General features: G+C 50.3%; 1 protein-coding gene across 2 annotated transcripts in view; it reads left to right on the forward strand.

Moving 5' to 3' along the window:
- PWP2 (PWP2 small subunit processome component) overlaps positions 1 to 22523 on the forward strand; it is a 129886-nt gene that overhangs the window by 32089 nt on the left and 75274 nt on the right. For both annotated transcript variants that reach the window (XM_085620791.1, XM_085620790.1), the window contains exons 5-7: positions 1667 to 1810; positions 7418 to 7553; positions 10719 to 10960. In XM_085620791.1, coding sequence (XP_085476917.1) covers positions 1667 to 1810; positions 7418 to 7553; positions 10719 to 10960 — 522 coding nt within the window. The remainder of the gene's footprint in view (positions 1 to 1666; positions 1811 to 7417; positions 7554 to 10718; positions 10961 to 22523) is intronic.

A 22523-nucleotide genomic window follows, 5' to 3' on the forward strand; every position in this document is an offset into this window, starting at 1 on the left:
AAATAAACCTCCCGGCGAGATTCTCAACGCGGGGAAGTCAGGTGGTCGCGTATGCTCGCGACCGCTCGCGATGAAAAACTACCAGTCCGCGTTGAGAAAGCTGCCGCTCGCGTAAAAATCTACTCGATCGGCAGAAAACTACAGCTTGCACTGTGCAAGATGCCGTTTTCAATAATTGCACAGTGCCGGATGCTTGTCCACACTGTACAATCATTGAAAACGGCATCTTGCACAGTGCAAACAGGGTACTACGCAGTTCGCGAAGTGCTACGCGTAGCTCGCGTAGTGCGAAGTGCACTTTGCGTAGCTACGTGTAGCGCTACTTCGCGAACTACGCCCAGGGTTAGTCTCCGGGCCTTCCACGTTTGCTGAGCTGGAACAGTGTGGATCACCGTCCTTTATCACTGGTGCCTCATGGCCACAATAATCATGCACTGTAATGGATGGGCACTTCCTCCTTATCAGTCCATGGCTGTTTTTGGGCATCCAGCACTTACTCCATGTGGAGGAGCTTAGAATCTCAGAATGCGGTGCAACATGATACATTACACTTAGTAACGTGGCTGTTCCTGGCGATGGAGAAGGCATACCCTTTTGAAACTGCATGTGTTCACGGTGCCCCGGGAGATGAGCATAACGGAGGCCAAGTGGGTAGCATTGAGGCACCGTCCAGACCGTGGAAAATTGGACAGTGACTGAGAGAATGAGCAAGAAACCTCACCCACCTACCAAAAACTTAGGCTTCAGGGTGGGGACATTGAAGAGCATACCAGCCGGTGGGTATATCTAGGGACACAAAGGAAGCCACCACCTTCTGCAGCACCTTTGTGGGGTTCAGTGGATGCACCCCTGAAGCTCCCATCCTGCATACATATAAAACACAGCCTTCAAACTTGGATCAGACTTGATAAACGTAGGTACCCCATTTACAAGGACTGGACAGTCGGTTGCTAGTGAAAGCAGGTTGGCATTCTCCTCAGAGGAGTGCAGTAAAAGGCCGGTGTCCCTGGAGTAGAGTCCTGCTATTGTCTTATCCTTAGTGCCGGGAGTGAAAGCCACTCTCACTCAGAACGAAGGTACAATCAAGATGGCATGGAGCAGCTCCCAAGAGGCCACATCATTGCTGAGTTTACTGGAAATATTAAAGAGGGCTGTCCTGAAACAGTAAACGGGTAAGGCATCATAGCGCCCCAGAGTTGGCATCATAGCGCCCCAGAGTTGTTCACAGAGAATGTTTGCTCCAGCAGCTTTCGAGTGAGGAAACTGCTCGTGGTTCAGAGAGATTGATGACAGGCTAGTGAATGCAGGCTGATTGAAGCATGAGAAATGACGGTGCCTTGCAGTGGTAGATTTGTACATCCTCAGCCACACATGACTGAGGTCTCACTGACCCAGACTGATTGTAGGGGTTAGTGGTAGAATTCAGCATTGTTCTGAGCCTGTGTAATGACCTCTGTCACCAGTGTTTTCATCGCATACCTTCCTGGCCATAGTCCTAATGCACAGTGTGTGTTTTAGTAACTGAAGTATGCTGGTTGTAAATCACTACCAGAGTGGCATTCGCCGTGTCTGCGGACACTCCACCCCCGGTCTCACATTAGATTATTTAAGTGTGACCAATGTATGTGGCACATCATCCTCTCTCTAATCAATGTTTCTTCTGCAGGAAGTTTGTGATCACGAAGGATAACGTGGCTCTGATGTACCATGCCCCAGGGAAGAAGCGAGAATTCAATGCCTTTGTCCTGGACAAGAGTTACTACGGCCCCTACGATGAAACTACCTGCATTGACTGGACTGACGATTCTAAGTGAGTGTGTCCTCTTCCCCTAGACCTCACCTTCAGTTGCACTAACCCATGTGGTCTATTATTCACTCTTTTCCTTCGCCTCATGTTCTCTGATTTCTGACTTCAGGAGTTTCCCTCAGCCCTCCTCTTCTCCTTTACTCTTTCTGATTTCTCCAATCTCAGCTCACAGATTCAACTCCCTCTTATATTCTCAACTGCTACTCTAAGCACTTTGAGCTTTTCCCTCTGTAAGAAAGTGACCTCTAGGCCAATTGTTTTGTATATAAAAATATATAGTTGTTTTATTTTAGAACCACAAGTAGGTATCAAAATACTTTCTCAGAATGAGATGCTTTAGTTAACCCCTTCCCCGCTCATGACGGAACCACTCCGTCATGAGCCACGGTTGCGCTGTGCTCATGACGGAGTGGTTCCGTCATGCTGTGGCCGTTGGCGGCCGCTCCGCCCACGCGGCGCTAATTCCCCGCCTGTGCGGGCGATTAGCGCAGTGGGCGGAGACGTGACGGAACCACTCCGTCATGAGCACAGCTCAACCGTGACTCGTGACGGAGTGGTTCCGTCACGAGCACAGCGGACCCGCAACTGCCCCCAAACCCCCCCAGCGCCGCGGCGGAATTCCTGCCGCGGCGAAGGGGTTAAATACTTTCAATAAGCAATAGACTTTTAAATGCAATTGTTACAGTTTTTGCAATAGGCAACACAAGTTAAACACAATTATAACATTGAGCTCAATGGGAATTTTAAAGTAAACACAATATCAATTACTTTTCATAGGGTTTTCTTACTCGGGGCTGGATCCTGGATTCAACCCTGGTGCATCTCCTGTAAACAGTTGAAAGAAATCGTTTTTGTTACATAGGCGATTTTTAAGGAATATTTGTATGTTTCAAAAATCGACACTTAGAAGAATTTCTGGCAAGTTTGGTTATCGGAAAATCACAGTTGTAATTGCTTTGTAGGGTCAGTGCTGGACACAAAGATCCAGCACTGGGATCTCTCCTGGTAACAGGTGAGTAATTTCGTTTTCGTTGATCGGGTGATTTTTAGTGAATATTTTAAAGTTTCAAAACTCGACACTTAGAAGAAATTCCAAGTGAAAACCAGTCAATGTTACCCTATAGAGAAAATGTAGGTTATCGGCTTTCAGGTAAGTACTCGACTGGCAGAGTTAAGGTTCTGGGGATAGACTCTGGGGTCTCCCAGGGTCAGGTAGGTACAGTTGTTACGCCCTCACCGGCACAGGGGCAGCCAGGTGCAGAGAGAGTAGGACAATGTTAGCGTATGGGGGCCTTTGGTTGGTGGCTACTAGCAGGCAGTTCATGCGGCTGTGGGAGCTGGGCTCCTGGTCAGTTACACAGGGCAAGTGGGGAAGTAGGATAGGACAGATGCTGCACTTCCAGGGGCACTCGGGTGGCTGGGTGCAGGGTGCTTTTGAGCCGTCAGCGCTCAATATATTTCAATGGAAAAGCTACAAGACGAACAAAGGCTGCAAGCTCGGGGACGAAGATTCTTCAGGTGCAACCACCACTTCGAGAGGTAAGTTGGGGAGCTGTAGGTTAGGTAGGCACCCAGGAGCTGGGCACAGGGCGCCGGGTGCAGGGATGTCTTTTGGCGTCTGGATCTTACCCTCTGCTGGTCGCGGTTGGGGGGGGTCCCTGGGTGTTAGGCTGCAGGTGTTGTCAGGAACATCGAGGAGGGTCCTTGGGTGCTGGATTCTTGGTCACAGTCGCCGGGGGGGACGTCCTCGTGGTCTTTGAACACTCAGGCCAGGCTTGGCGGGTGCAGAGTGTGCTGGATTCGCGGTTCCTTGCTTGGCACCAGGGGTTGTTGCTTGTTTGAGCAGAACCACTGATCGTGGGAGTCCCAGTCTTTTAGAGGAGCAAGGCAGTCAAGTCCTCCGGGGTTTTTGAGGTTGCTGACCACTGGAGATGTCGGGGGTTTAGCAGGAGCAGGTTCGAGGGTCGACAGGCCTGTAGGACTGGGGCCAAGTCAGTTGGTGTCGTCTTCTTGTTAGCAGCTGAATGGCAGGTCTTCTTTCTTCTTGTTCTTCTTCTTGTTTCGGAATCGGGATCTGAGGAAGGAAGGTCCAGGGTGCTCCTAAATACTAAATTTAGGGGCGTTACAGGTAGGTAAAGGGCAGGGACCAATGGGTCCCTTCCTTGGGGTGGCTACAACCCCTATCCTGCCACTCTCCAGTGGGAGGGGGGCAGGAGCCTAGTCCTGATTGGTTAGGGCTCCCCATCCTCAAGATGGCGAGAGCCTGGAGTTGTGCTTCACCTCGCCTCCCCCACCTGAGGGACGGGGTTGGCAGAGGCTGGCACACCCCCTTTCCTCACTTGGGTTTTCCCGCCAGTCTTCCCGCCAGAGTGGGGACCAGAACCGGTGGGGACCAGTTGCTGAGTATAACAAGTGGTATGGGGAGGCTCACAAAGGCGGCATACCTTTGAAGCTTCCCCTGCCCATCCTGGGGGAGGAGGCTTGGCACCTTGCCCCAGGATGTGCATTGTTGCAGGCCCACAAGAGTGGATGGATCTCTGCCCAGGGGGCCAGCAACCTGTCTGCTGGGTGGCAGGCTAGGCAGCCTCTCAGTCAGGGCACTGGTTGTGGGTTAGTTTCAGGGAGCAAGTCTAAGTTGCCCTCTGTCGTGCACTTTACATTAAATCCCACACTTGCATCAGTGTGGGTTTAATGTGCTGAGAAGTTTGATACCAAACTCCCCAGTCTTCAGTGCAGCCATTATGGTTCTGTGGAGTTCGTAATGACGACCTCCCAGCACCATATACTCCTAATGGCAGCACTGCACTTACAGGGCCCAGGAATGGACCTGGGTACTGTAGGGGTACAGGGCTCATGTACCTGTACCCACACCACTGGCATAGTGCACCCAGCTAGAGGGGTGACTGAGGTATGCCAGGGCAGTGTGTTTGTGGGCATGGCACACAGGGATGTGTGCCATGTCGACAGTCTGTTTTGTTCTGCACCAAGACACTCAGCCTGCAAAGGCAGTGTGTGTGTGTCAGGGTACAGGGCCTCTAAGGGTGGCACAATAAGTGCTGCAGCCCTTAGGGGCATTCTCTGGTCACAGGGCCCTGGGTACCTAGGGTACCATTTACCAGGGGCTGACCTGTGGCCAGAGATGCCAGTTGGGTTTAGGCTTCAATACAGTTTTTAGGGAAGGAACACAGGCCCTGGGGTCCTGATTGGCAGGGCCCCAGAGCACATCAAGTCGAAGAGCATCAGTAGTCTGGCAACAAAAAAAAGAAGGGGGGGGGGTTTACTGCAACAGAAACCCACTTTCTCACACCCTCATACATCCTTTTCACTGTGTTTGACCCCTAGATCTCCCAGCCATGCACTTCAGGGTCTCTCCACTTCCATGTGCCTTTCCTTCAACTAAGCTGCACTCTCTGGGCTCGTTTCTCAGTCCATTCATCTGCTTCTTCAACCCAAACACGCCCACTGTCTCTATTTAAGGATTTTCCACAATATCACTTGTCAAATTTAAGCATTCTAACACTAATTGTGGCAGTGCCAACTCTCCCCTCACCGTGCTCATCTCCTCTTCTGTCTCTTGTTGTCCCATTTCATGCACTTTTCTCTGACCCATGTGACCCAAATGCCTGTGCTCTTGGCTCGCCTCTCAGCCATGCTTATTTCCTCCAAGGTGTGGTAAGTTGCACCCTCACCGCACTGGGCTCCTTGTCTGACACGGGCACCCCAAAGCCTCTTCTGGCATTTGACTGTACCAAGGACTGACTTCTGCCACCAGGAAAAAGCCACCATATCCTTTCAACACCAGTGATTCTTTCCTCCAAGAAGCCTGAGGTTAGTGAGTCTTAAAACAGTGTCCTAGTTGTCTCTTCAATTCTGGCTCTGCTGGCAGATACATTGATGAGGAAAGGGCAGCAATAAAAACTCAGGTGTACTCGCAGTCCAGGGAGTGATACAACGGAAGATCCTACAAAATAGTGCCATAACCTTGTGTGGTGCACTATGCAAATATGTCTAAAACGATTGGGGATCGCGCCTGCTTGTATCGTATGATGGCTAATGCACCCCTCCCCCCACCTTAGACTTGGGACTGTCCCCTGCTTGTATCTTATCATGTCTCATGCGCCCGACCCCTCCCCTTACACTTGAGACTGTCCCCTGCTTGTCATCTCTTTCAAACCATGTATCCCAAATCTCTCAATGTGGGGCTACCCCTACTTATTGCTTTTACGACCCATGCATCTGGTGTTGACCATGTCCCATGCGCTTCAACACTTGATGAAACTTCATCTGTGAGGGCTGAAACGACTGTAAGCTATTCGCATCATTGCCGGCACTAAAATATTTCAGAGGGTGAAAGAAGAAAGAGTTCACGCAAATCAAAAGTTCTTTGTAAAGTGAACCAAATGCTCATGTAGCTCAAAAGTACCCACATGGTTGTGTCAATGCTTGTATTTTAATCCACAGCAGAGGCTGTGCTTAAATGTAGTCAGTAAATGTGTGAACGTATGAGGCCTGATTCCCAAAGGTAGCTTACTCCTTTGAGTGATTTATTCTTTTGACTGAGTGTACTTTTTAAATCCAAGTCGAAGTACTAAAAAAAACACAGTAGTAAGTCTAGCACTCCGAATCGCCAACCACTGATGAGGCAACACTCTCCTATAGAAAATATTGGAGGTAGGGAATACAAATGGAACCCCATAGGAAATATTACATTAAATTATTTAAAATAGTTATACATATGATTTAATGTTAAAACATATAGAAACATAGTAAATTAGTAATATTTAATTATAAAATATTTTTGGCCAAATGGGACTGCGCCCGCTGCTGGAGGCGCTCGGAGGCCCCCTCCCTGGAAATGTGGTGGAGGCGATTCAACTGGTTTGTGCGCCAGGAATGACCCATCTACGAGGCTCGTGGTTGCCCTCAAAAGCATGAAAAGATATGAGGAAAGTGGTGTGCTCATTATAGACTACCTTTGTAAACATATGTTGTGGTTGGGCGACTGCCGATGCCCTCGATCAGATCTGATGGGTTGTTACCTCAAGCTTCTACTTATGTGAATGCAGCTGTATATTATTTTCTAACTCAATAAATAACATTTGGTTGTTTAAAAAAAAAAGTAATATTTTAATACACAGCCTACACCAGATAATTTCTAGTTGTATGGGGAGCTCTAGTTCTTTGTGCAGTTCAAGAACAGGGCAGTAAAACAAGTTCTCTTAAGAGATTAGCTACTGTTTTGGCGGTTAATTCATGATCTGAATGGATAGCCTCTCAGTTCTTTATGTTTGGTTCAGTTTTGGAGTTTAGAGATGGTGGGATTTGCAGCATGCACCCTAAAAATAAACAAATAAACTGGAATTCTAAATGCTGTCATTCCTGTCAGTGATGTTGTAGCCAAAATATTGGCTTGCAAAATATCTTGAGGGTAAGTATAGATTCACTATCCTTAACTTAAGATATACATACCTTGAAGATCTATTGTCATGGTTAAAGAGGAAAGGAGAGTAGACCTGCTTATATATACTTGCAAGCTACCGACCCTGAATGCGATCGTTATACATTTATGGGAAGTACAGTGCACACACTCACAGCTCTCTCTTTCTCCAGGTGCTTCGCTGTTGGCAGTCGGGACATGTCCACCTGGGTGTTCGGAGCAGAGCGCTGGGCCAATCTGGTGTATTATGCCCTGGGCGGCCACAAGGATGCCATTGTAGGGTGTTTCTTCGAAGAGAACAGTTTGGATGTAAGTTGGTTGAGTATCTGTGGCTGTTGTCGAACGTCTACCCCCAGGGTCACATGCTAGACAATGTTTGACCTGCACTCCACTTTAAATACGACATTACACCCTTGCTGATGTGCTAGAACTCTTATTTCTTAGCCCCTTCGATGCTCATGACGGAACGGTTCCGTCATGAGCATCGGTTGAGCTGTGCTCATGACGGAACCGTTCCGTCATGACCACGCCCGCGCTAGAACCCTTCAGCGCCGCGGGGGAATCCGCGCACCGCTGAAGGGGTTAATTTATCTTTGTTTAGGCCCAACATACCACTCTGAGTCCAAGGCAGTTGTATCATAGCATGGCACAGGGAGAAGGAACATGAAGCAGCATTGAGTCGATGCTCGAAAGACAGTAAAAGCGCAGCTTGTCCTTGGAGTTGTGAAGTTTACATCTTAAGCCATAAACCGGGAGGTTCTCCTTACATAAATGCAAACATGACAACCTAAGTGATCACATGTATGGTTGTATATGGATGATTCTGGGCAAATCACTTAATCTCCCCGTGCCTAACAAAAATGAATGTGTCCTCATGTAATGCAACTGGTGCTATGTAAAGCGCTTTGATACCCGATTCGGGTCAAGTTCGCGCTATATAAAACTCTGTAAAATAAAAAAAAATACAGAGGCTCTGAATAGAATCCAGTGCTTAGTCATAGACATAAGACATAGACAGTCGTAGAAACAGGGACCCTCTCCTCAGCCATAGTTCTGAAGATTGCACATTAGAGAAGCTTTAAACTAGGAGCCGACCGTAAAGTTTCTCTGCCAAAATTATGATCTGGGATTACGCAGTGACCGCTCTCTGATCAAGGTGATATGCCGAATGAAGGGAGCGCTGCATGATGGGACCGGGACGCTGTCTGCGATTAAAGACGTTCACTGCCTTTTGGGTGGCTGAGTCTCTTTTCTGGCGCCACTGCATGATGGAGTGAGGCGAATACTGCCTGAGGAAGGAAGACCGCTGCTTAAGGAAGGAAGACCGCTGCTTAAGGAAGGAAGACCGCTGCTTAAGGAAGGAAGACCGCAGCCTATGGAAGGGAGACCGCTGCCTGAGGAAGGAAGACCACTGCTCATGTAAGGAAGACCGCTGCTTAAGGAAGGAAGACCGCTGCCTGTGGAAGGGAGACCGCTGCCTGTGGAAGGGAGACCGCTGCCTGTGGAAGGGAGACCGCTGCCTGTGGAAGGGAGACCGCTGCCTGTGGAAGGGAGACCGCTGCCTGTGGAAGGGAGACCGCTGCCTGTGGAAGGGAGACCGCTGCCTGTGGAAGGGAGACCGCTGCCTGTGGAAGGGAGACCGCTGCCTGTGGAAGGGAGACCGCTGCCTGTGGAAGGGAGACCGCTGCCTGTGGAAGGGAGACCGCTGCCTGTGGAAGGGAGACCGCTGCCTTTGGAAGGGAGACCGCTGCCTGTGGAAGGGAGACCGCTGCCTGTGGAAGGGAGACCGCTGCCTGTGGAAGGGAGACTGCTGCCTATGGAAGGGAGACCCCTGCCTATGGAAGGGAGACCACTGTCCATACTGAGAAACAGCCTGAAAAGGGTTGGTACTATTCCCTGAATGGAGCAAATACTATCTGTTGGAGTGAATATAGCACAATAGTGCCTAGAGCGTGACATGCCGGCCTCAGTATCTCGATGTTGCCCAAAGATGGAAGATTTGTTACTGTGCTTAGCCCTTTTATGTCCTTGGGATAATGTCTGACTCGATTCAACGAAAGTTACTGGTCAATAATATAACAGATGAGTGAGATTTTAGATTTCTAACCCAACTGCTTAAAAAAGACATGCACATTTAAACTGTTTTATTGAACTTTTTGTATTATTTTATCACTTTTATTTTGGTTTGTTTCTATTTACTTCATTTCTTAGTTTGATCTCTTTATTTGAAGTCTCCCCACCATTTCATATCACTTTACAGGAGACTCCCCTGTGCTTATGAAGCCGGTCACTGAGGTGGCCTGATAGAAGGGACCTAGTTATTCACAACGGTCGCCTGTAAACCAGTGTAGTCTGGTTTCCTTTGGGACACTGGATATGAGCACGTGCAATTTTAGTGCAGATAACGCCTGAAGATGGGCTAAGACACACTTTTAACATACATGATCTGTTTTTGTTGTTTCTATTCTCCAAATATGTTCTATGTTCCTTTATGCTAATCCACCGATTATTGTTCTTGCTTTATGAATGCCTGCTTCTGCTTGGACTGACATGTTTTAGTCTGTCTCACTATGGGAGAAAGGTGGGCTTTCTGCGTCTGCACTGACCCATGCTGCTTTCAAGGTTGACTGAATTGAGGCAAAGTAGGAGTGCAGATGTGGGAGCAGAAAACATATTTTGAGAGTGCAAATAACCAATACAGATCATGCGAAACATTAGTAATAGTTCCTGCTTCATAGGGTTAATGTAAGAGAACATGAGGGCGTCTGGAAGTCTGCACTTCACTTTAGGGCAAGCATAGCCAGTGTCAAGGAAGAGTGGAATGAGTCTCTTAAGAGAGGGCTCTTACTACCAGGAAAGGAGGACAGTGAACGATGGAAACCTCAAATAGTTATCCTACTCAACATTGAATGGAAAAAGCATAAGTAACGCCAGAATATTCTATGTGATAAAAAGTAAATTAGATACATTTAAGGAGTATGTTTTCAGAGCTCTTTGTTGAAATAGCTCATTTGGGAAAAGGCAACCATCCTCAGTAATAGGTAGGGTCAATCTTTTGTCACACACTACACTGCACACTGTTCCACAAGGTCAATCATGCAGAATGAACACAGCTCCAATTATTTTCACACGTATAACTGTCCCATCTGCAGTCTCTTGCTTGTTCTCCGGAAAAGCCCAGTGCATTAGAGTCAATTGTATGGTTGTTATCCTTCCTGTGTCCCAAACAATAATTGCATTTATTTTCTATCTCTCTCCAACACGAGGCACATACCCAAGACACTCATTCACACCTAACACACAACAGCGCCTCAACCCTCCACACACTTGTGCACTTTGAACATCTCCGGCCCCTCGCACAAATATACACTTTCATGCCGTCTTGAATCTCCCCATAGTATAAGTTATCTGTGCATTCATGTTTGTCTGTGTGTGTGTGTGTAGCTCCTATTTCTTTTGTTTGCTGTGTTCCAGCTGTACACGGTCAGCCAGGATGGGACCTTGTGCGCCTGGCAGTGTGACACCGAGCTGGATGGGCTCCTGCCGCGTCCCCCCAAGGACCTGACTGCATCCACAAAGACCAGCTCTGATAAGAAACCGGGAGCAGAGGATGAAGTCGACGACCTAGAAGAGCAGCGAGGAGAGGAGATCCGTGGGAAGGCCAATCCAGAGACTGCGGAGCGAGCTGGGAAGGTCAAATACTCAAGACTATCAAAGTACGTGGGGTGGGGAGGGTTAGCACAAGGATGCAGAACGGGGCGTGATTCCGGGTGAGCGTTGGAAGTATAGTGAAAGATAACCAAGCCTTGTGCTCTTACAAAAACACCGGTCTGTAAGATGTATTCTTCACCATCTATGAACTTCCACTTGCCAAAGAAACTCCAACTTTTGGTCTCTCTTCCTCCAACCTGCCGGGTGTTCTTTGCCAGCACAACAGAGCAAACACTGCATAGTGTTAGAAAAGTAAAAGCATCTTCGAAGTCTAGATGTATGTAGTGTTCTTCCTGGGCCCTGCTGGATTCCATACTTCTCTGACCTGCTTCTCACCACACCAAAAGATGTCCCAAAGCTCACGTCCCCTTCTCCCGCCGAAGTGGTGTGACACAAAAATGTTCAGCTTGTGAGAGTTCCACTGGTATATAAGTTTTTATGGGCATCTTGGTGCCTCTTTCAGGCAGGGTTTTCTCAGCTCATACACTACCACTTCTTATTTTTGCACTGCCACTTATGCTTTAGGGTACCAAAGTCACATGCCCTGTGGTTCGGTGTTCAGAAGCAAGTCTTCGCCTCCTGCCTTGCCTTGTATTGGACTGACTCCTCCATAGGGTTAGAGATCACTGCACAGCTTGGATAAGCATCGCCACCATTCCCTCTTACTCTCGTCTCACTTGTCAACTCTGAGAGCCCACTGGAGGTGCTCCATGATTTCACTTCATGTTCAGCGGTGGAGTCCTCAGGCTCAGATGGTCCATGTTCAGTGTGATTGTGGCAGCCCCCAGAGTCTTCGGAGACAGATGATATGAAGCGTCATCTTGTACACTATCACAGATCGTCTCCTTTCCCTCCTCGTTGCTCCTCAGGCGGCTCTGCACTATGTGAAAACAAAATATACATAAAACACATTCCTCGGGTAGTTCTGCTATCCTTGTAACAAGGGACAGTCCATCATGAAGTATAAACGGATTCCTAGTCCAAGATGAAGGCACCAGTTGGAAACTCATGATGTGGGGTTACCCAGGGGGGTTTCAAAGCTCAGTACCTCTGTGTCATTAGCCTGTATGTCCTTATCTGCTTATCAGAGACCAATGGAGGCTGCCTATAGGGATTTTCTGCAAACTCCTAGCCCAGGTCCACATGCGATGTTCATGAAAGCAGCACAGGAGTAGAACCATAGGCCGTAGGGGTGGGTGACAGTGTAGGTGTTAGTCCTGCTTCCACATCTGTGTGAGTCTTCCAGGGCCCTTGGGCTTTACAGCTCTAGTATGTCTGTACGGTCTGCTTTTCCAAGAATATGTGCTGCTCAGCTCCATACGTCACCTCTGTGCAATCTGGATGCTGATCTACAATTCCTACTGGTCCCCTATACCACAACATGTAAATGAAACTCTTCTGTGGGGGTTCCAGTAATCCTACTGGCTGGTCGTATCGTCCCAGGAGTTCGAATTGCTGGTAGGGATCGTCCCAAGAGATCTAACTCTGGTATAGACTGTCCCTGGAGTTACCATCCTGCTTAGGGGTGCTGGGAGTCCTACCTTCCTGCAGGGTGTGGAACTGGTAGTTCTACCCTCTGCTGGGGCGAAGGTCTAACAAGTTCTGCCTTTTTTAGTAGGTGGTCCCAAGAGCAGATGCTCATGAAGGAGACAGTTGTGGTGGTCCTAAACGCTCATTGGGGAGGTAAAGTAGCTTTGATTTCTGCTAGGGTGTGGTCAAGGAGTTCTTAGTCTGGTATGGATGATCTCTGAAATCCTACCTGGTACAAGGGCCTGATCCCAGAAGGCGATGCCGTGATTTCTGTTTGCTGGTGTATGTCCAGGTGGTCCAGGGAGTATTACCATGGTGGCGTTAGAAGTTCTCTTTCAGACCGGGGGTGATCATACCCTCAGATAGAATCTGGTCTCTGTAGTTCCACCTTTTGCTAGTGGGTTGCCCACCAGTCCTACCTCCACCTACAGACTGGTTCCTGTAATCCTACCTTCTGGTAGCGGGTGGTCCTCGTAGTTCTACCATCTAGTAGCAGGTGGTCCTCGTAGTCCTACCATCTAGTAGCAGGTGGTCCTCGTAGTCCTACCATCTAGTAGCAGGTGGTCCTCGTAGTCCTACCTTCTAGTAGCAGGTTGCCCTCGCAGTCTTACCTTTTGGTAGTGGGTGGTGCTTGTAGTACTACCTTCTAGTAGCAGGTGGTCCTCGTAGTCCTACCTTCTTGTAGCGGGTGGTCCTCGCAGTCCTACCTTCTGGTAGCGGTTGGTCCTCGCAGTCCTACCTTCTGGTAGTGGGTGGTCCTAGTAGTCCTACCTTCTAGTAGCAAGTGGTCATCGTAGTCCTACCCTCTAGTAGCAGGTCGTCCTTGTAGTCCTACCTTCTATTAGTGGGCGGTCCTCGTTGTAAGAAGCTGCCTCTATATATGGTATTACCACTAGGTGGTTATATCGTGCTCAGAGTCCAGGGGTTCCCCAAAAGTGTACAGGGCTCAATGTAAAACCCAAAGTGCTCTATTAGTGGTAGTGTGGGCGAACAGCGTTAGGCCTGACACAGAGGAGTTTAAGACATTTATTGCACAACAATGATCAAGAATGAACATACACGAGGCGTGGCCAAGATGGCGACCGGAGCGGATGCTCATTGAGGAGCTCCGCACCAGCTCAGGCCTAAAAATCCTGAAAATAGTGCAAAAGTGCACGATTGACCGCTGAGACATGAACGGCAGCGCGAATGAGGTAGCCCGCATCAGTGGGGGCTCAAATGGAAGTCCTGAGAGGTGTGCTTGAGCGCGTTTATCAGGAACCAGGCTCTCGGACCGGGCACACAGGACTACGTGATGGCGGCAACATGGAGGTAGCTGTCGACGAGACTGCTGACAAAGCGTAGCACCCCATGGTGTGAAACGAGAGCAGCAGAGCGGTGTCCGAAAATACCGGAAGACTGAGGTGGACCTGGAGAGGATTCCCCCTCACCCCCCTCTTAAGAGAGGCATATAGAATGGCTGCACTGGAGATTATGGGACGTTGAGATTGTGAGCAGAGTGATAAGAAGCGACCCCTGCCCAGTGAGCACCATGAGTGAGCGAGCGCCGGCTGCACCTGGAGAACGCGAAGGGGATGGAAGGCATGAGAGGCGAGACGGCCTGTGACCAGAAGGGGATGCAGTTAGCCCCAGGAGACCCTCGGAACTGAGCAGAGGTCAGACACCCGGCCTATTGTGGATGATGCAGTGAGGTAGGAGAATTGAGTCGGGAGACAGCGGGATGCTGTAGCCGCTGGTGAGGGCCGTGACGCAGTTTGCATGTGGTGTGCACTATTGACTTGAGCGGGCCCGGCACAGAGGGTGATCGTTGGGGAGCTGAGCACCACGCACAGCGTACTAGGCCCCTAGTGTAAAGGGGGAACAAGTGGACCCCAGAAGGTTGCTGGACTAGTGAGATGAGCAGCGACAACATTGAATGGAAGCACACGGTGAACCCAACAGCATTTCTGGGGGGCCTGACTGCGGCGCACGACAACAGAGCAATGTGACGCAGTTCACATTCGAGGAGGGCCATCAGGCAGCGTGTGCCTGAACCAGAGGATGATCACAAGGGGCACTGGACAATAGAACCAAATGCTGAGAGGAACGGGACAGAAAACAGACCCCAAGAAATTAGAGTAATTCTGCCAAGAAAAAAACAAAAAAACGCTGACCTGTAATAAAATAAAACCGAACACACAGACGGAGAGAAATAATACGCCTTTTGATATGGAGACACTAGAAAGGAGCCACTCCCTGAGAAGTCACAGTTGCGGTGAACTTGCACTGGTGGAAAGAGACAGCACCCATGTAGCAAGACTACCCTGAAGACGGTAGAGCCTACAGAAAAGAGGTGACCCCCTACACTGCTTGGACACGACATCATGCCCACTTTTTGCCCAGAGTGGATTAATGGGACAGTTCTCCTACAGCCATCTCCTATAAAATGTAGAGTGTGCAGTAATAGTAAACCACACAAGCAGTGGGATTAAAATGAGTGACCGTCATTGAATTTCCAATATCTAAACACTGGGGGATAGAGGCCTTAGGTACTACACGTGGGGAGGTATTCGCACCGCATGAATCGTTGGCCAAAGGTAGAAGCCAAGGAGGACTCAAAACGAACTACAGTGGAAAATAGAGGCCCGGAGAGGAAAACACTGGTGGCGTGACATATAACTAGCGCCCACAAAGAAACTGGAGTAGTGGGGCATGGAGGCATATATAAGGCTGTCAACCTTGGAGTCAGTCCAAACCCGAACCCCAGCACGAAAGTAAAATGGGCAAAATGAAGCGTAAGCAAGGGAGCGGCTCACCAGACGGGGGGACTCTTCCCAGGCAACAGGGAACCTGCAAATATAGGAAGCAGAGGGCCAGAAACAGTCAATCCACATCCACCTGGACAAAATACTGGCAGGCATCGCCGACACCAAGGCTACCCGACAGCAAGATATTGGGACAGTGTCCGTTGGTTTGGGCTTGCTGCAGGCAGAACAACACAAACTTGTGGATAGGATGAAGGGCGTGGAACAGACGATGGGAGAATTGGTGCCAGAACACAAAACCACTTTACACCATCTAACCGATCACACAACTAGAGTTGTGACCTTAGAGCGGAGAGCAGAAGATGTTGAAGGTGAAACAGCATCAGGGTGGTAGGAATACCGGAAGGAGTAGAAAGTGCACACTTGATTACATAGCTTGAAACAAGGATCTGACGTACTGTTCCACAGGAAGAACTCTCACGATTCTTTGCGTTGGAAAGAGCGCACAGGGTCCCCTCAAGACCTGTGGCACTGGGCTGACCCCCAGCCCAGTGGTGGCATGACTGTTATATTACAGAGATAGTGTTAGACTTGGCATCTTTTGGCACGTTTCCCCTGACTTTTTGCTCTCTGACCTCCTGTTTTCGACTCTGTTTTTGCTGGTGTAATGATTCTACGCACTTTCCTCACTGCTGTCCAGTGGTAAAGTGAAAGTGCTCCTGTATAAACTGTGTTATGGATTGTTGTTTCCATGATTGGCCTATTTGATTTGTGTCAGTCCCTAGTAAAGTGCACAAAGAGTGCCAGGGCCTATAAATCAAATGCTGTAGGTGTGCTGCAGCACTGGATTGTGCCACCCATGCAAACAGCCAGGAAAGTGTAATTCTGGCCTGCCATTGCAGAGCCTGTGCGCAGCCTGGGGCTGCCATGTCGACTTGGTAAGTACACACATTTGCAAGTCCCTAAACCTTCCCTTTTCTACATGTGGGTCGTCCCTCTGGGAGGCCCAAGGTACCCCCACGGGCAGGGTGCATTGTATGTGAAAGGTAGGACATGCCCTGTTTTTCACTATTGCAAGGCTACCTGTTCCCCATAGGCCAGAATGGGCAGTTTGATTAGTTCGAGGCATGTGGGCTGCTGAATTCATATCTGTGCATAGATCGCCGCCTAGTGTTGGGTCCGGATGTTTGCACGTTGTTGTCCTGGAAGAGTCTTCGAAGTATCCTTGGATAGGTGACTCCTCCCATGGACTACAGTGCGCATGGGCATCCTCTCCATCCTCAGATTGTTTTTTTCCGCCATTGGGTTCGGATGTGCTATCTTAGCTCAAGTTAGGAAAAACTTTTGTCGAGGCCACAAGGCCTTTAGTTCGCGTCGGTACTGTTTATCGATCGGGTTTCGATACTTTTTGTTAGTTTACTAACTTTCAGCACCGACTTTGTTCGCATTTGCCTGTCCATCGACTCTACTTCGACGATGGAATCCAGGACGCCATTCAAAAGGTGTCCGGTATGCAATGCGAAGTACCCACACATCGACGTCCATCCGGTGTGCAACAAATGCCTTTCGCCGGACCACGACGAATCGACATGTATGGCCTGTGCCCGGTTCCGTTCAAAGAAGACTCTGCGGAATCGTCGAGCGGCGAGGCTCGAAGCGCAGCACGCGGCACCGGCCCCAGCTGACATCTTCGACGAGGCTGACGACGTCGAAGAAGTAGAAGTCTTACCCTCCAGTCCCGTTTCCGAACACGAACACGAACCCGGATCGGACGAGGCCGACGAGTCACTCTTCCACAGAGGTGAAGACGACACCGAGGTAGGAGACGACGAGGAGGCCTTAGGAGCCGAAGAGAGTAGCTCCGATGATGAACAAGGCCTACCTGTTCAGACCGAAATTTCACCAGCGCCACAGACTATGGCTCCGGTCGAGGGATCGCCTTCGGGCCTTACCCGAGACCTATCACGCAGTCCTTCGGCCCCGCCCTCGGGCCCGGCCTCGGACGTTCAGCGGCAGCCATTACCGCTTAAGCCAGCTGGTTTCCCTTCCACGAAACCGAAACCGAAAGCTGCTCAGGTTCCTACGAAACCGAAACTGAAAGTGGCGCTAGTCGGATCGAGGCCTTCAACACCTTCGACGCCAGCGCACCGGGTCGGCACCGACCGCACCAAGAGAGACTTCGGTGCCGAACTCGAGACGGGCGACATGGGAGTCGACAAACGGAAGAAGGTCATCGGCGCCGACAAACCTGCCCGGTTACCGGCGTCGACGCCACCGACACCGAGGGCCGTCCCGCCTGCTACGCCTCGCAGCACTCCCTCGACGACACCAAAACCTCACGTGTCGAAGACGTCGACGGTGATCTCCGCACCTCGACTCGATGCGCCACGGGCGCAGAAGATATCTGCAGCCGCCTCGACGACCCTGGCGGGGGCCACGACCTCTAAGGCGCCCCGAGTACGGCCTGGCGCGATGCCAGGCTGCAGATCCAAGGACGCCCTCCAGGACCCGTCGGGTTCCGGTTCGGCTCCGGCGGTTTCGTCGGTGCCGACCAGCATTACCTTCGGCTTGCCTCCACCCACAATCCCGAAGGCGTTTCAACTCAGGACACAGGTCACCAAAACTGCGGTTACACCTGTCGAGCCGTCTCCGTCACACGTCATCGACGCCGACACTGGCAGGATGATTCTCCACGGCCGAAGGATAACTTCGGAACCGCCATTGGAGCCTTTCAGGATCCCGCTAAAGAGGAAGCTGCCTGTGGACTCAGAACCTCTCCTGTATGAACCCTTCTATTCACCCTACCAGGATCCACACCGGGCCTCCCCCACACGCTCCGACACGGATGCATTGGGGGACTACTTGGATGAACAAGTCCCCTACCATGTGGACACGGACCCTGATGACCAGCAGGACCCTGACCAAACTTGGGGCGACCCTGCAGACCCCAGTGCACCTCTTGATGCACAGGACACACAACTATATGGGCCAAAAACATCACCCACAGAGGATACTGCGGCGTTCAACGCTCTGATTGAACGTGCGGCAAACAACCATGATGTACAGCTTCACTCTGATATCATCGAAGATGACTTTCTAATGGACACCTTTGCATCCTCAGAAAGACATGTAAAGACTCTGCCAATGTTGAAGGGGGTCCTCAAGCCAGCCACTGACATTTTCAAGGAACCCACCAGGGCACGAGTGATAAACCCCAGGATCGATAAAAAATACAGATCAGCACCTGGGGATCCTACTTACATCAGAGGCCAATTACCACTCGACTCCATCGTTGTGGCGAATGCCCGCAAGAGGGCACACTCGCAGACAACGGGTGACGCTCCTCCCCCGGACAAAGAGTCCAAGGTGCTAGAGACCTCCGGCAAGCGAGTTGCCGCACAAGCTGCAAACATATGGCGCATAGCTAACACTCAAGCGCTCCTCGCTCGCTACGATAGAGCGCACTATGACACACTGGAGCAACTTCTTCAGCACCTCCCTGACCCCTACAAAGAAGGTGCAGAAATCCTTATCAGAGAGGGACAGCTACTCACAAATGCTGCCATTAAATGTGCACTAGACGCTGCAGACACGGCTGCCAGGGCCATCAACACTAGCGTCATCCTACGACGTCACGCCTGGCTACGTATCTCAGGATTCAAGCCTGAGGTACAAAACAATATACTTAATCAGCCCGTCAACCCCGACTTTTTGTTCGGACCTGAGGTTGACACCACCCTCGAGAAGATAAAAAAGGACACGGACACTGCAAAGTCCATGGGCGCCCTACAAACTCAGTCCTTTCGGAGCGGCTCCTTTCGTCGCCCCGGAAACAAGGGGGCAGGTAGAGGACAGGGGTCACAACAAACATATAACAAGGGTAATACGCAGACCACCTACGATAAGAACACCCGAGGTGGCTATCGTGGCTCCAGTACCAAGGGCAGAGGACGTGGCTACGGCAACACCAGGTCCTCCCCCAAGAACAAGCAGTGACGCCCTCTCCCTTCCTCCCGACCACATAACACCTGTCGGGGGAAGGCTACAACGGTTCCTGTCCACGTGGAACTCCATCACCACGGACAGGTGGGTCAAAGATATTATAAAACACGGTTACTGTCTGGAGTTAACTTCCACTCCACCCACAATACCACCAAGAAACCGTCCTATGTCCTCAGAGCACTTAACGCTCTTACAGCAAGAGGTAGAAAGTATGCTTCTAAAAGGCGCTATCGAGCTCGTACCCATCCACGAGCAGGGCACGGGGGTTTACTCCCTCTACTTCTTAATTCCAAAAAAGGACGGGTCGCTCAGGCCTATATTAGACCTGAGACCCCTGAACCAGTACATTCTTTCAGAGCACTTTCACATGCTCACTCTACAGCAAGTCCTTCCGCTTCCCAAGCAGGGAGACTTCCTAGCATCACTGGACCTCAAGGATGCGTACTTCCACATACCCATCCACCCCTCACACAAAAAATACCTCAGGTTTACTGTTCAGGGGCAGCACTATCAGTTCAAAGTCCTTCCCTTCGGCGTGACAACAGCGCCCAGGGTTTTCACGAAGTGCCTAGCTACGGTGGCAGCACACTTACGGAGGCAGCATATACACGTCTACCCCTACCTAGACGACTGGCTCGTTCAAGCGAAGTCGGCCCAGCAATGTGCAAGCCATATGTCCCGCACCATTCACCTTCTTCACAGTCTGGGATTCTCACTAAATTACCCAAAGTCCCATCTCCAGCCCGCACACGTACAACAGTACCTGGGCGCGACTATAGACACTCTGGCGGCCTCAGCTCAGCCAAGTTTAGTGAGGATCAACAGCATACAACTGCTGATCTCCAAGTTCAAACACAATCACTCGCTTCCAGCGCGAGTGTTTATGCAGTTGATAGGCATGATGGCCTCCTGCATCTTCATAGTCCCGCACGCGAGATTACATATGCGCCCACTTCAGGAGTGCCTAGCACGTCAGTGGAATCAGGCTCAAGGACAGTTGAAAGACCTAGTGTTGGTGAGCGGTCGGGCATACAACTCTCTGCATTGGTGGAATCCACAAAACCTTTGCAAGGGGCGACCGTTCCAAGAGCCTGTTCCACAAATAGTACTGACAGCGGACGCGTCTCTCCAGGGATGGGGAGCTCATGTACTACACTACACAGTGCAGGGACTATGGACGACACAACAGAAGAAGATGCACATCAACCTTCTGGAACTGATGGCAATCTTCCTGGCCATGAAGGCTTTCAAAGTACATCTGTGCAACAAGGTCGTGTTGATCCGGACGGACAACATGACCGCAATGTACTACATACAGAAACAGGGAGGGACACACTCTCCACAGTTGTCTCATCTGGCTCAGAGCATGTGGAAGTGGGCCATTCAGAGGAACATGTTCCTCATGGCAGAACACCTCCCCGGCAAGGACAACCAGATGGCGGATCTGCTCAGCAGACACAGCCACCAGATGCACGAGTGGGAGTTACACCCATCAGTACTCCAACCGTACTTCCAGCAGTGGGGTCACCCAGAGATAGACCTATTCGCGACAAGCGAAAACGCAAAATGCCAAAGCTTCGCCGCCAGATTCCCACATCCGCAGTCGCAGGGCAATGCGATATGGATGAACTGGTCCGGCAGATTTGCGTACGCTTTTCCCCCAGCACCGTTGATACCGCTGGTGGCTCGCAAACTCCGACAACACTCCCTGACACTCGTCCTAGTTGCTCCCACGTGGGCACGCCAGCCGTGGTACACCACCTTCCTCGAACTTTCCGTGGTACCGCATCAAAGGCTGCGGATCAAACCCGCGCATTTGACGCAGAACCATGGAGAGGTTCAGCACCCAGATCCGCAACAGCTGAACCTGGCGATCTGGCTCCTGAAGTCCTAGAGTTCGGCTATCTCAATCTGCCACCTGACTGCATGGACATCATCAAGGAGGCCAGGAGACCCACTACAAGAGCTTGCTATGCAGCCAAATGGAAAAGGTTCGTCATTTATTGCGGTAATAATGACATTAACCCGCTGGACGCATCCATCCACGACATCATATGTTACCTCTTACACCTATACCGATGCAATCTGGCGTACACCTCTATACGTGTCCATTTGACCGCAATATCAGCCTATCTGCAAACCAGGCAGCACCTCTCTCTATTCAGAGTGCCTGCCATCAAAGCATTCTTGGAAGGACTCAAACGAGTCATTCCACCTAGTCACCCACCGGCTCCAATGTGGAACCTCAACTTGGTCCTCACACGCCTGATGGGTCCACCCTTTGAACCTCTACACTCATGCGAGATTCAATTCCTTACCTGGAAAGTAGCCTTCCTGGTAGCGATCACTTCCCTAAGAAGAGTTAGTGAACTCCAGGCACTAACCGTTCAAGAGCCATTTATTCAGGTTCACGCCAACAGGGTCGTACTACGTACCAACCCCAAATTCATGCCCAAAGTAATATCGCAGTTCCACATGAACCAGACTATTGAACTGCCCGTTTTCTTCCAAAACCCACAAACTGTTGCAGAGCGGGCATTACATACACTAGATGTACGGAGGGCCCTCATGTACTACATCGACAGGACTAAACCCTTCAGGAAGACAAAACAACTATTCGTTGCCTTTGCCCCACACCACAAAGGTAACGCCATCTCCAAAGCAGGGATAGCCAGATGGATAGTTAAGTGTATTCAAATCTGTTATCAAAAGGCAAAACGCACATTAACTATTCCACCACGAGCCCACTCAACACGCAAGTTGGGGGCTTCCATGGCCTTCCTAGGAAATATTCCCCTGCATGATATATGCAGAGCAGCCACATGGTCCACTACACACACATTTACAAAACACTATTGCGTAGATGTGCAGTCAAAACAGCAGGCAGCTGTAGGACAGGCTGTTCTCAAAACACTTTTTCAGACCGCTGCAGCTGGCACGGGTAGCCGCCGCCAATAGAGGGCACTGCTATGTATTCTATGCACAGATATGAATTCAGCAGCCCACATGCCTCGAACTGAATATGCTACTTACCAGTATGCATCTGTTCTTGGCATGTAGGGCTGCTGACATTCATATCGCCCTCCCTCCTCCCCGGCGCCTGTCGCAGCTGCAGCTCTCAGAATTATTGCAAGCATGGTCATCACTTTCTGTATCTACTCCATCACTGCCACAATGGCGAAAAACAATCTGAGGATGGAGAGGATGCCCATGCGCACTGTAGTCCATGGGAGGAGTCACCTATCCAAGGATACTTCGAAGACTCTTCCAGGACAACAACGTGCAAACATCC

Source organism: Triturus cristatus, chromosome 8, assembly GCF_964204655.1.
Source record: "Triturus cristatus chromosome 8, aTriCri1.1, whole genome shotgun sequence".
In the NCBI taxonomy this organism is placed as follows: domain Eukaryota; kingdom Metazoa; phylum Chordata; class Amphibia; order Caudata; family Salamandridae; genus Triturus; species Triturus cristatus.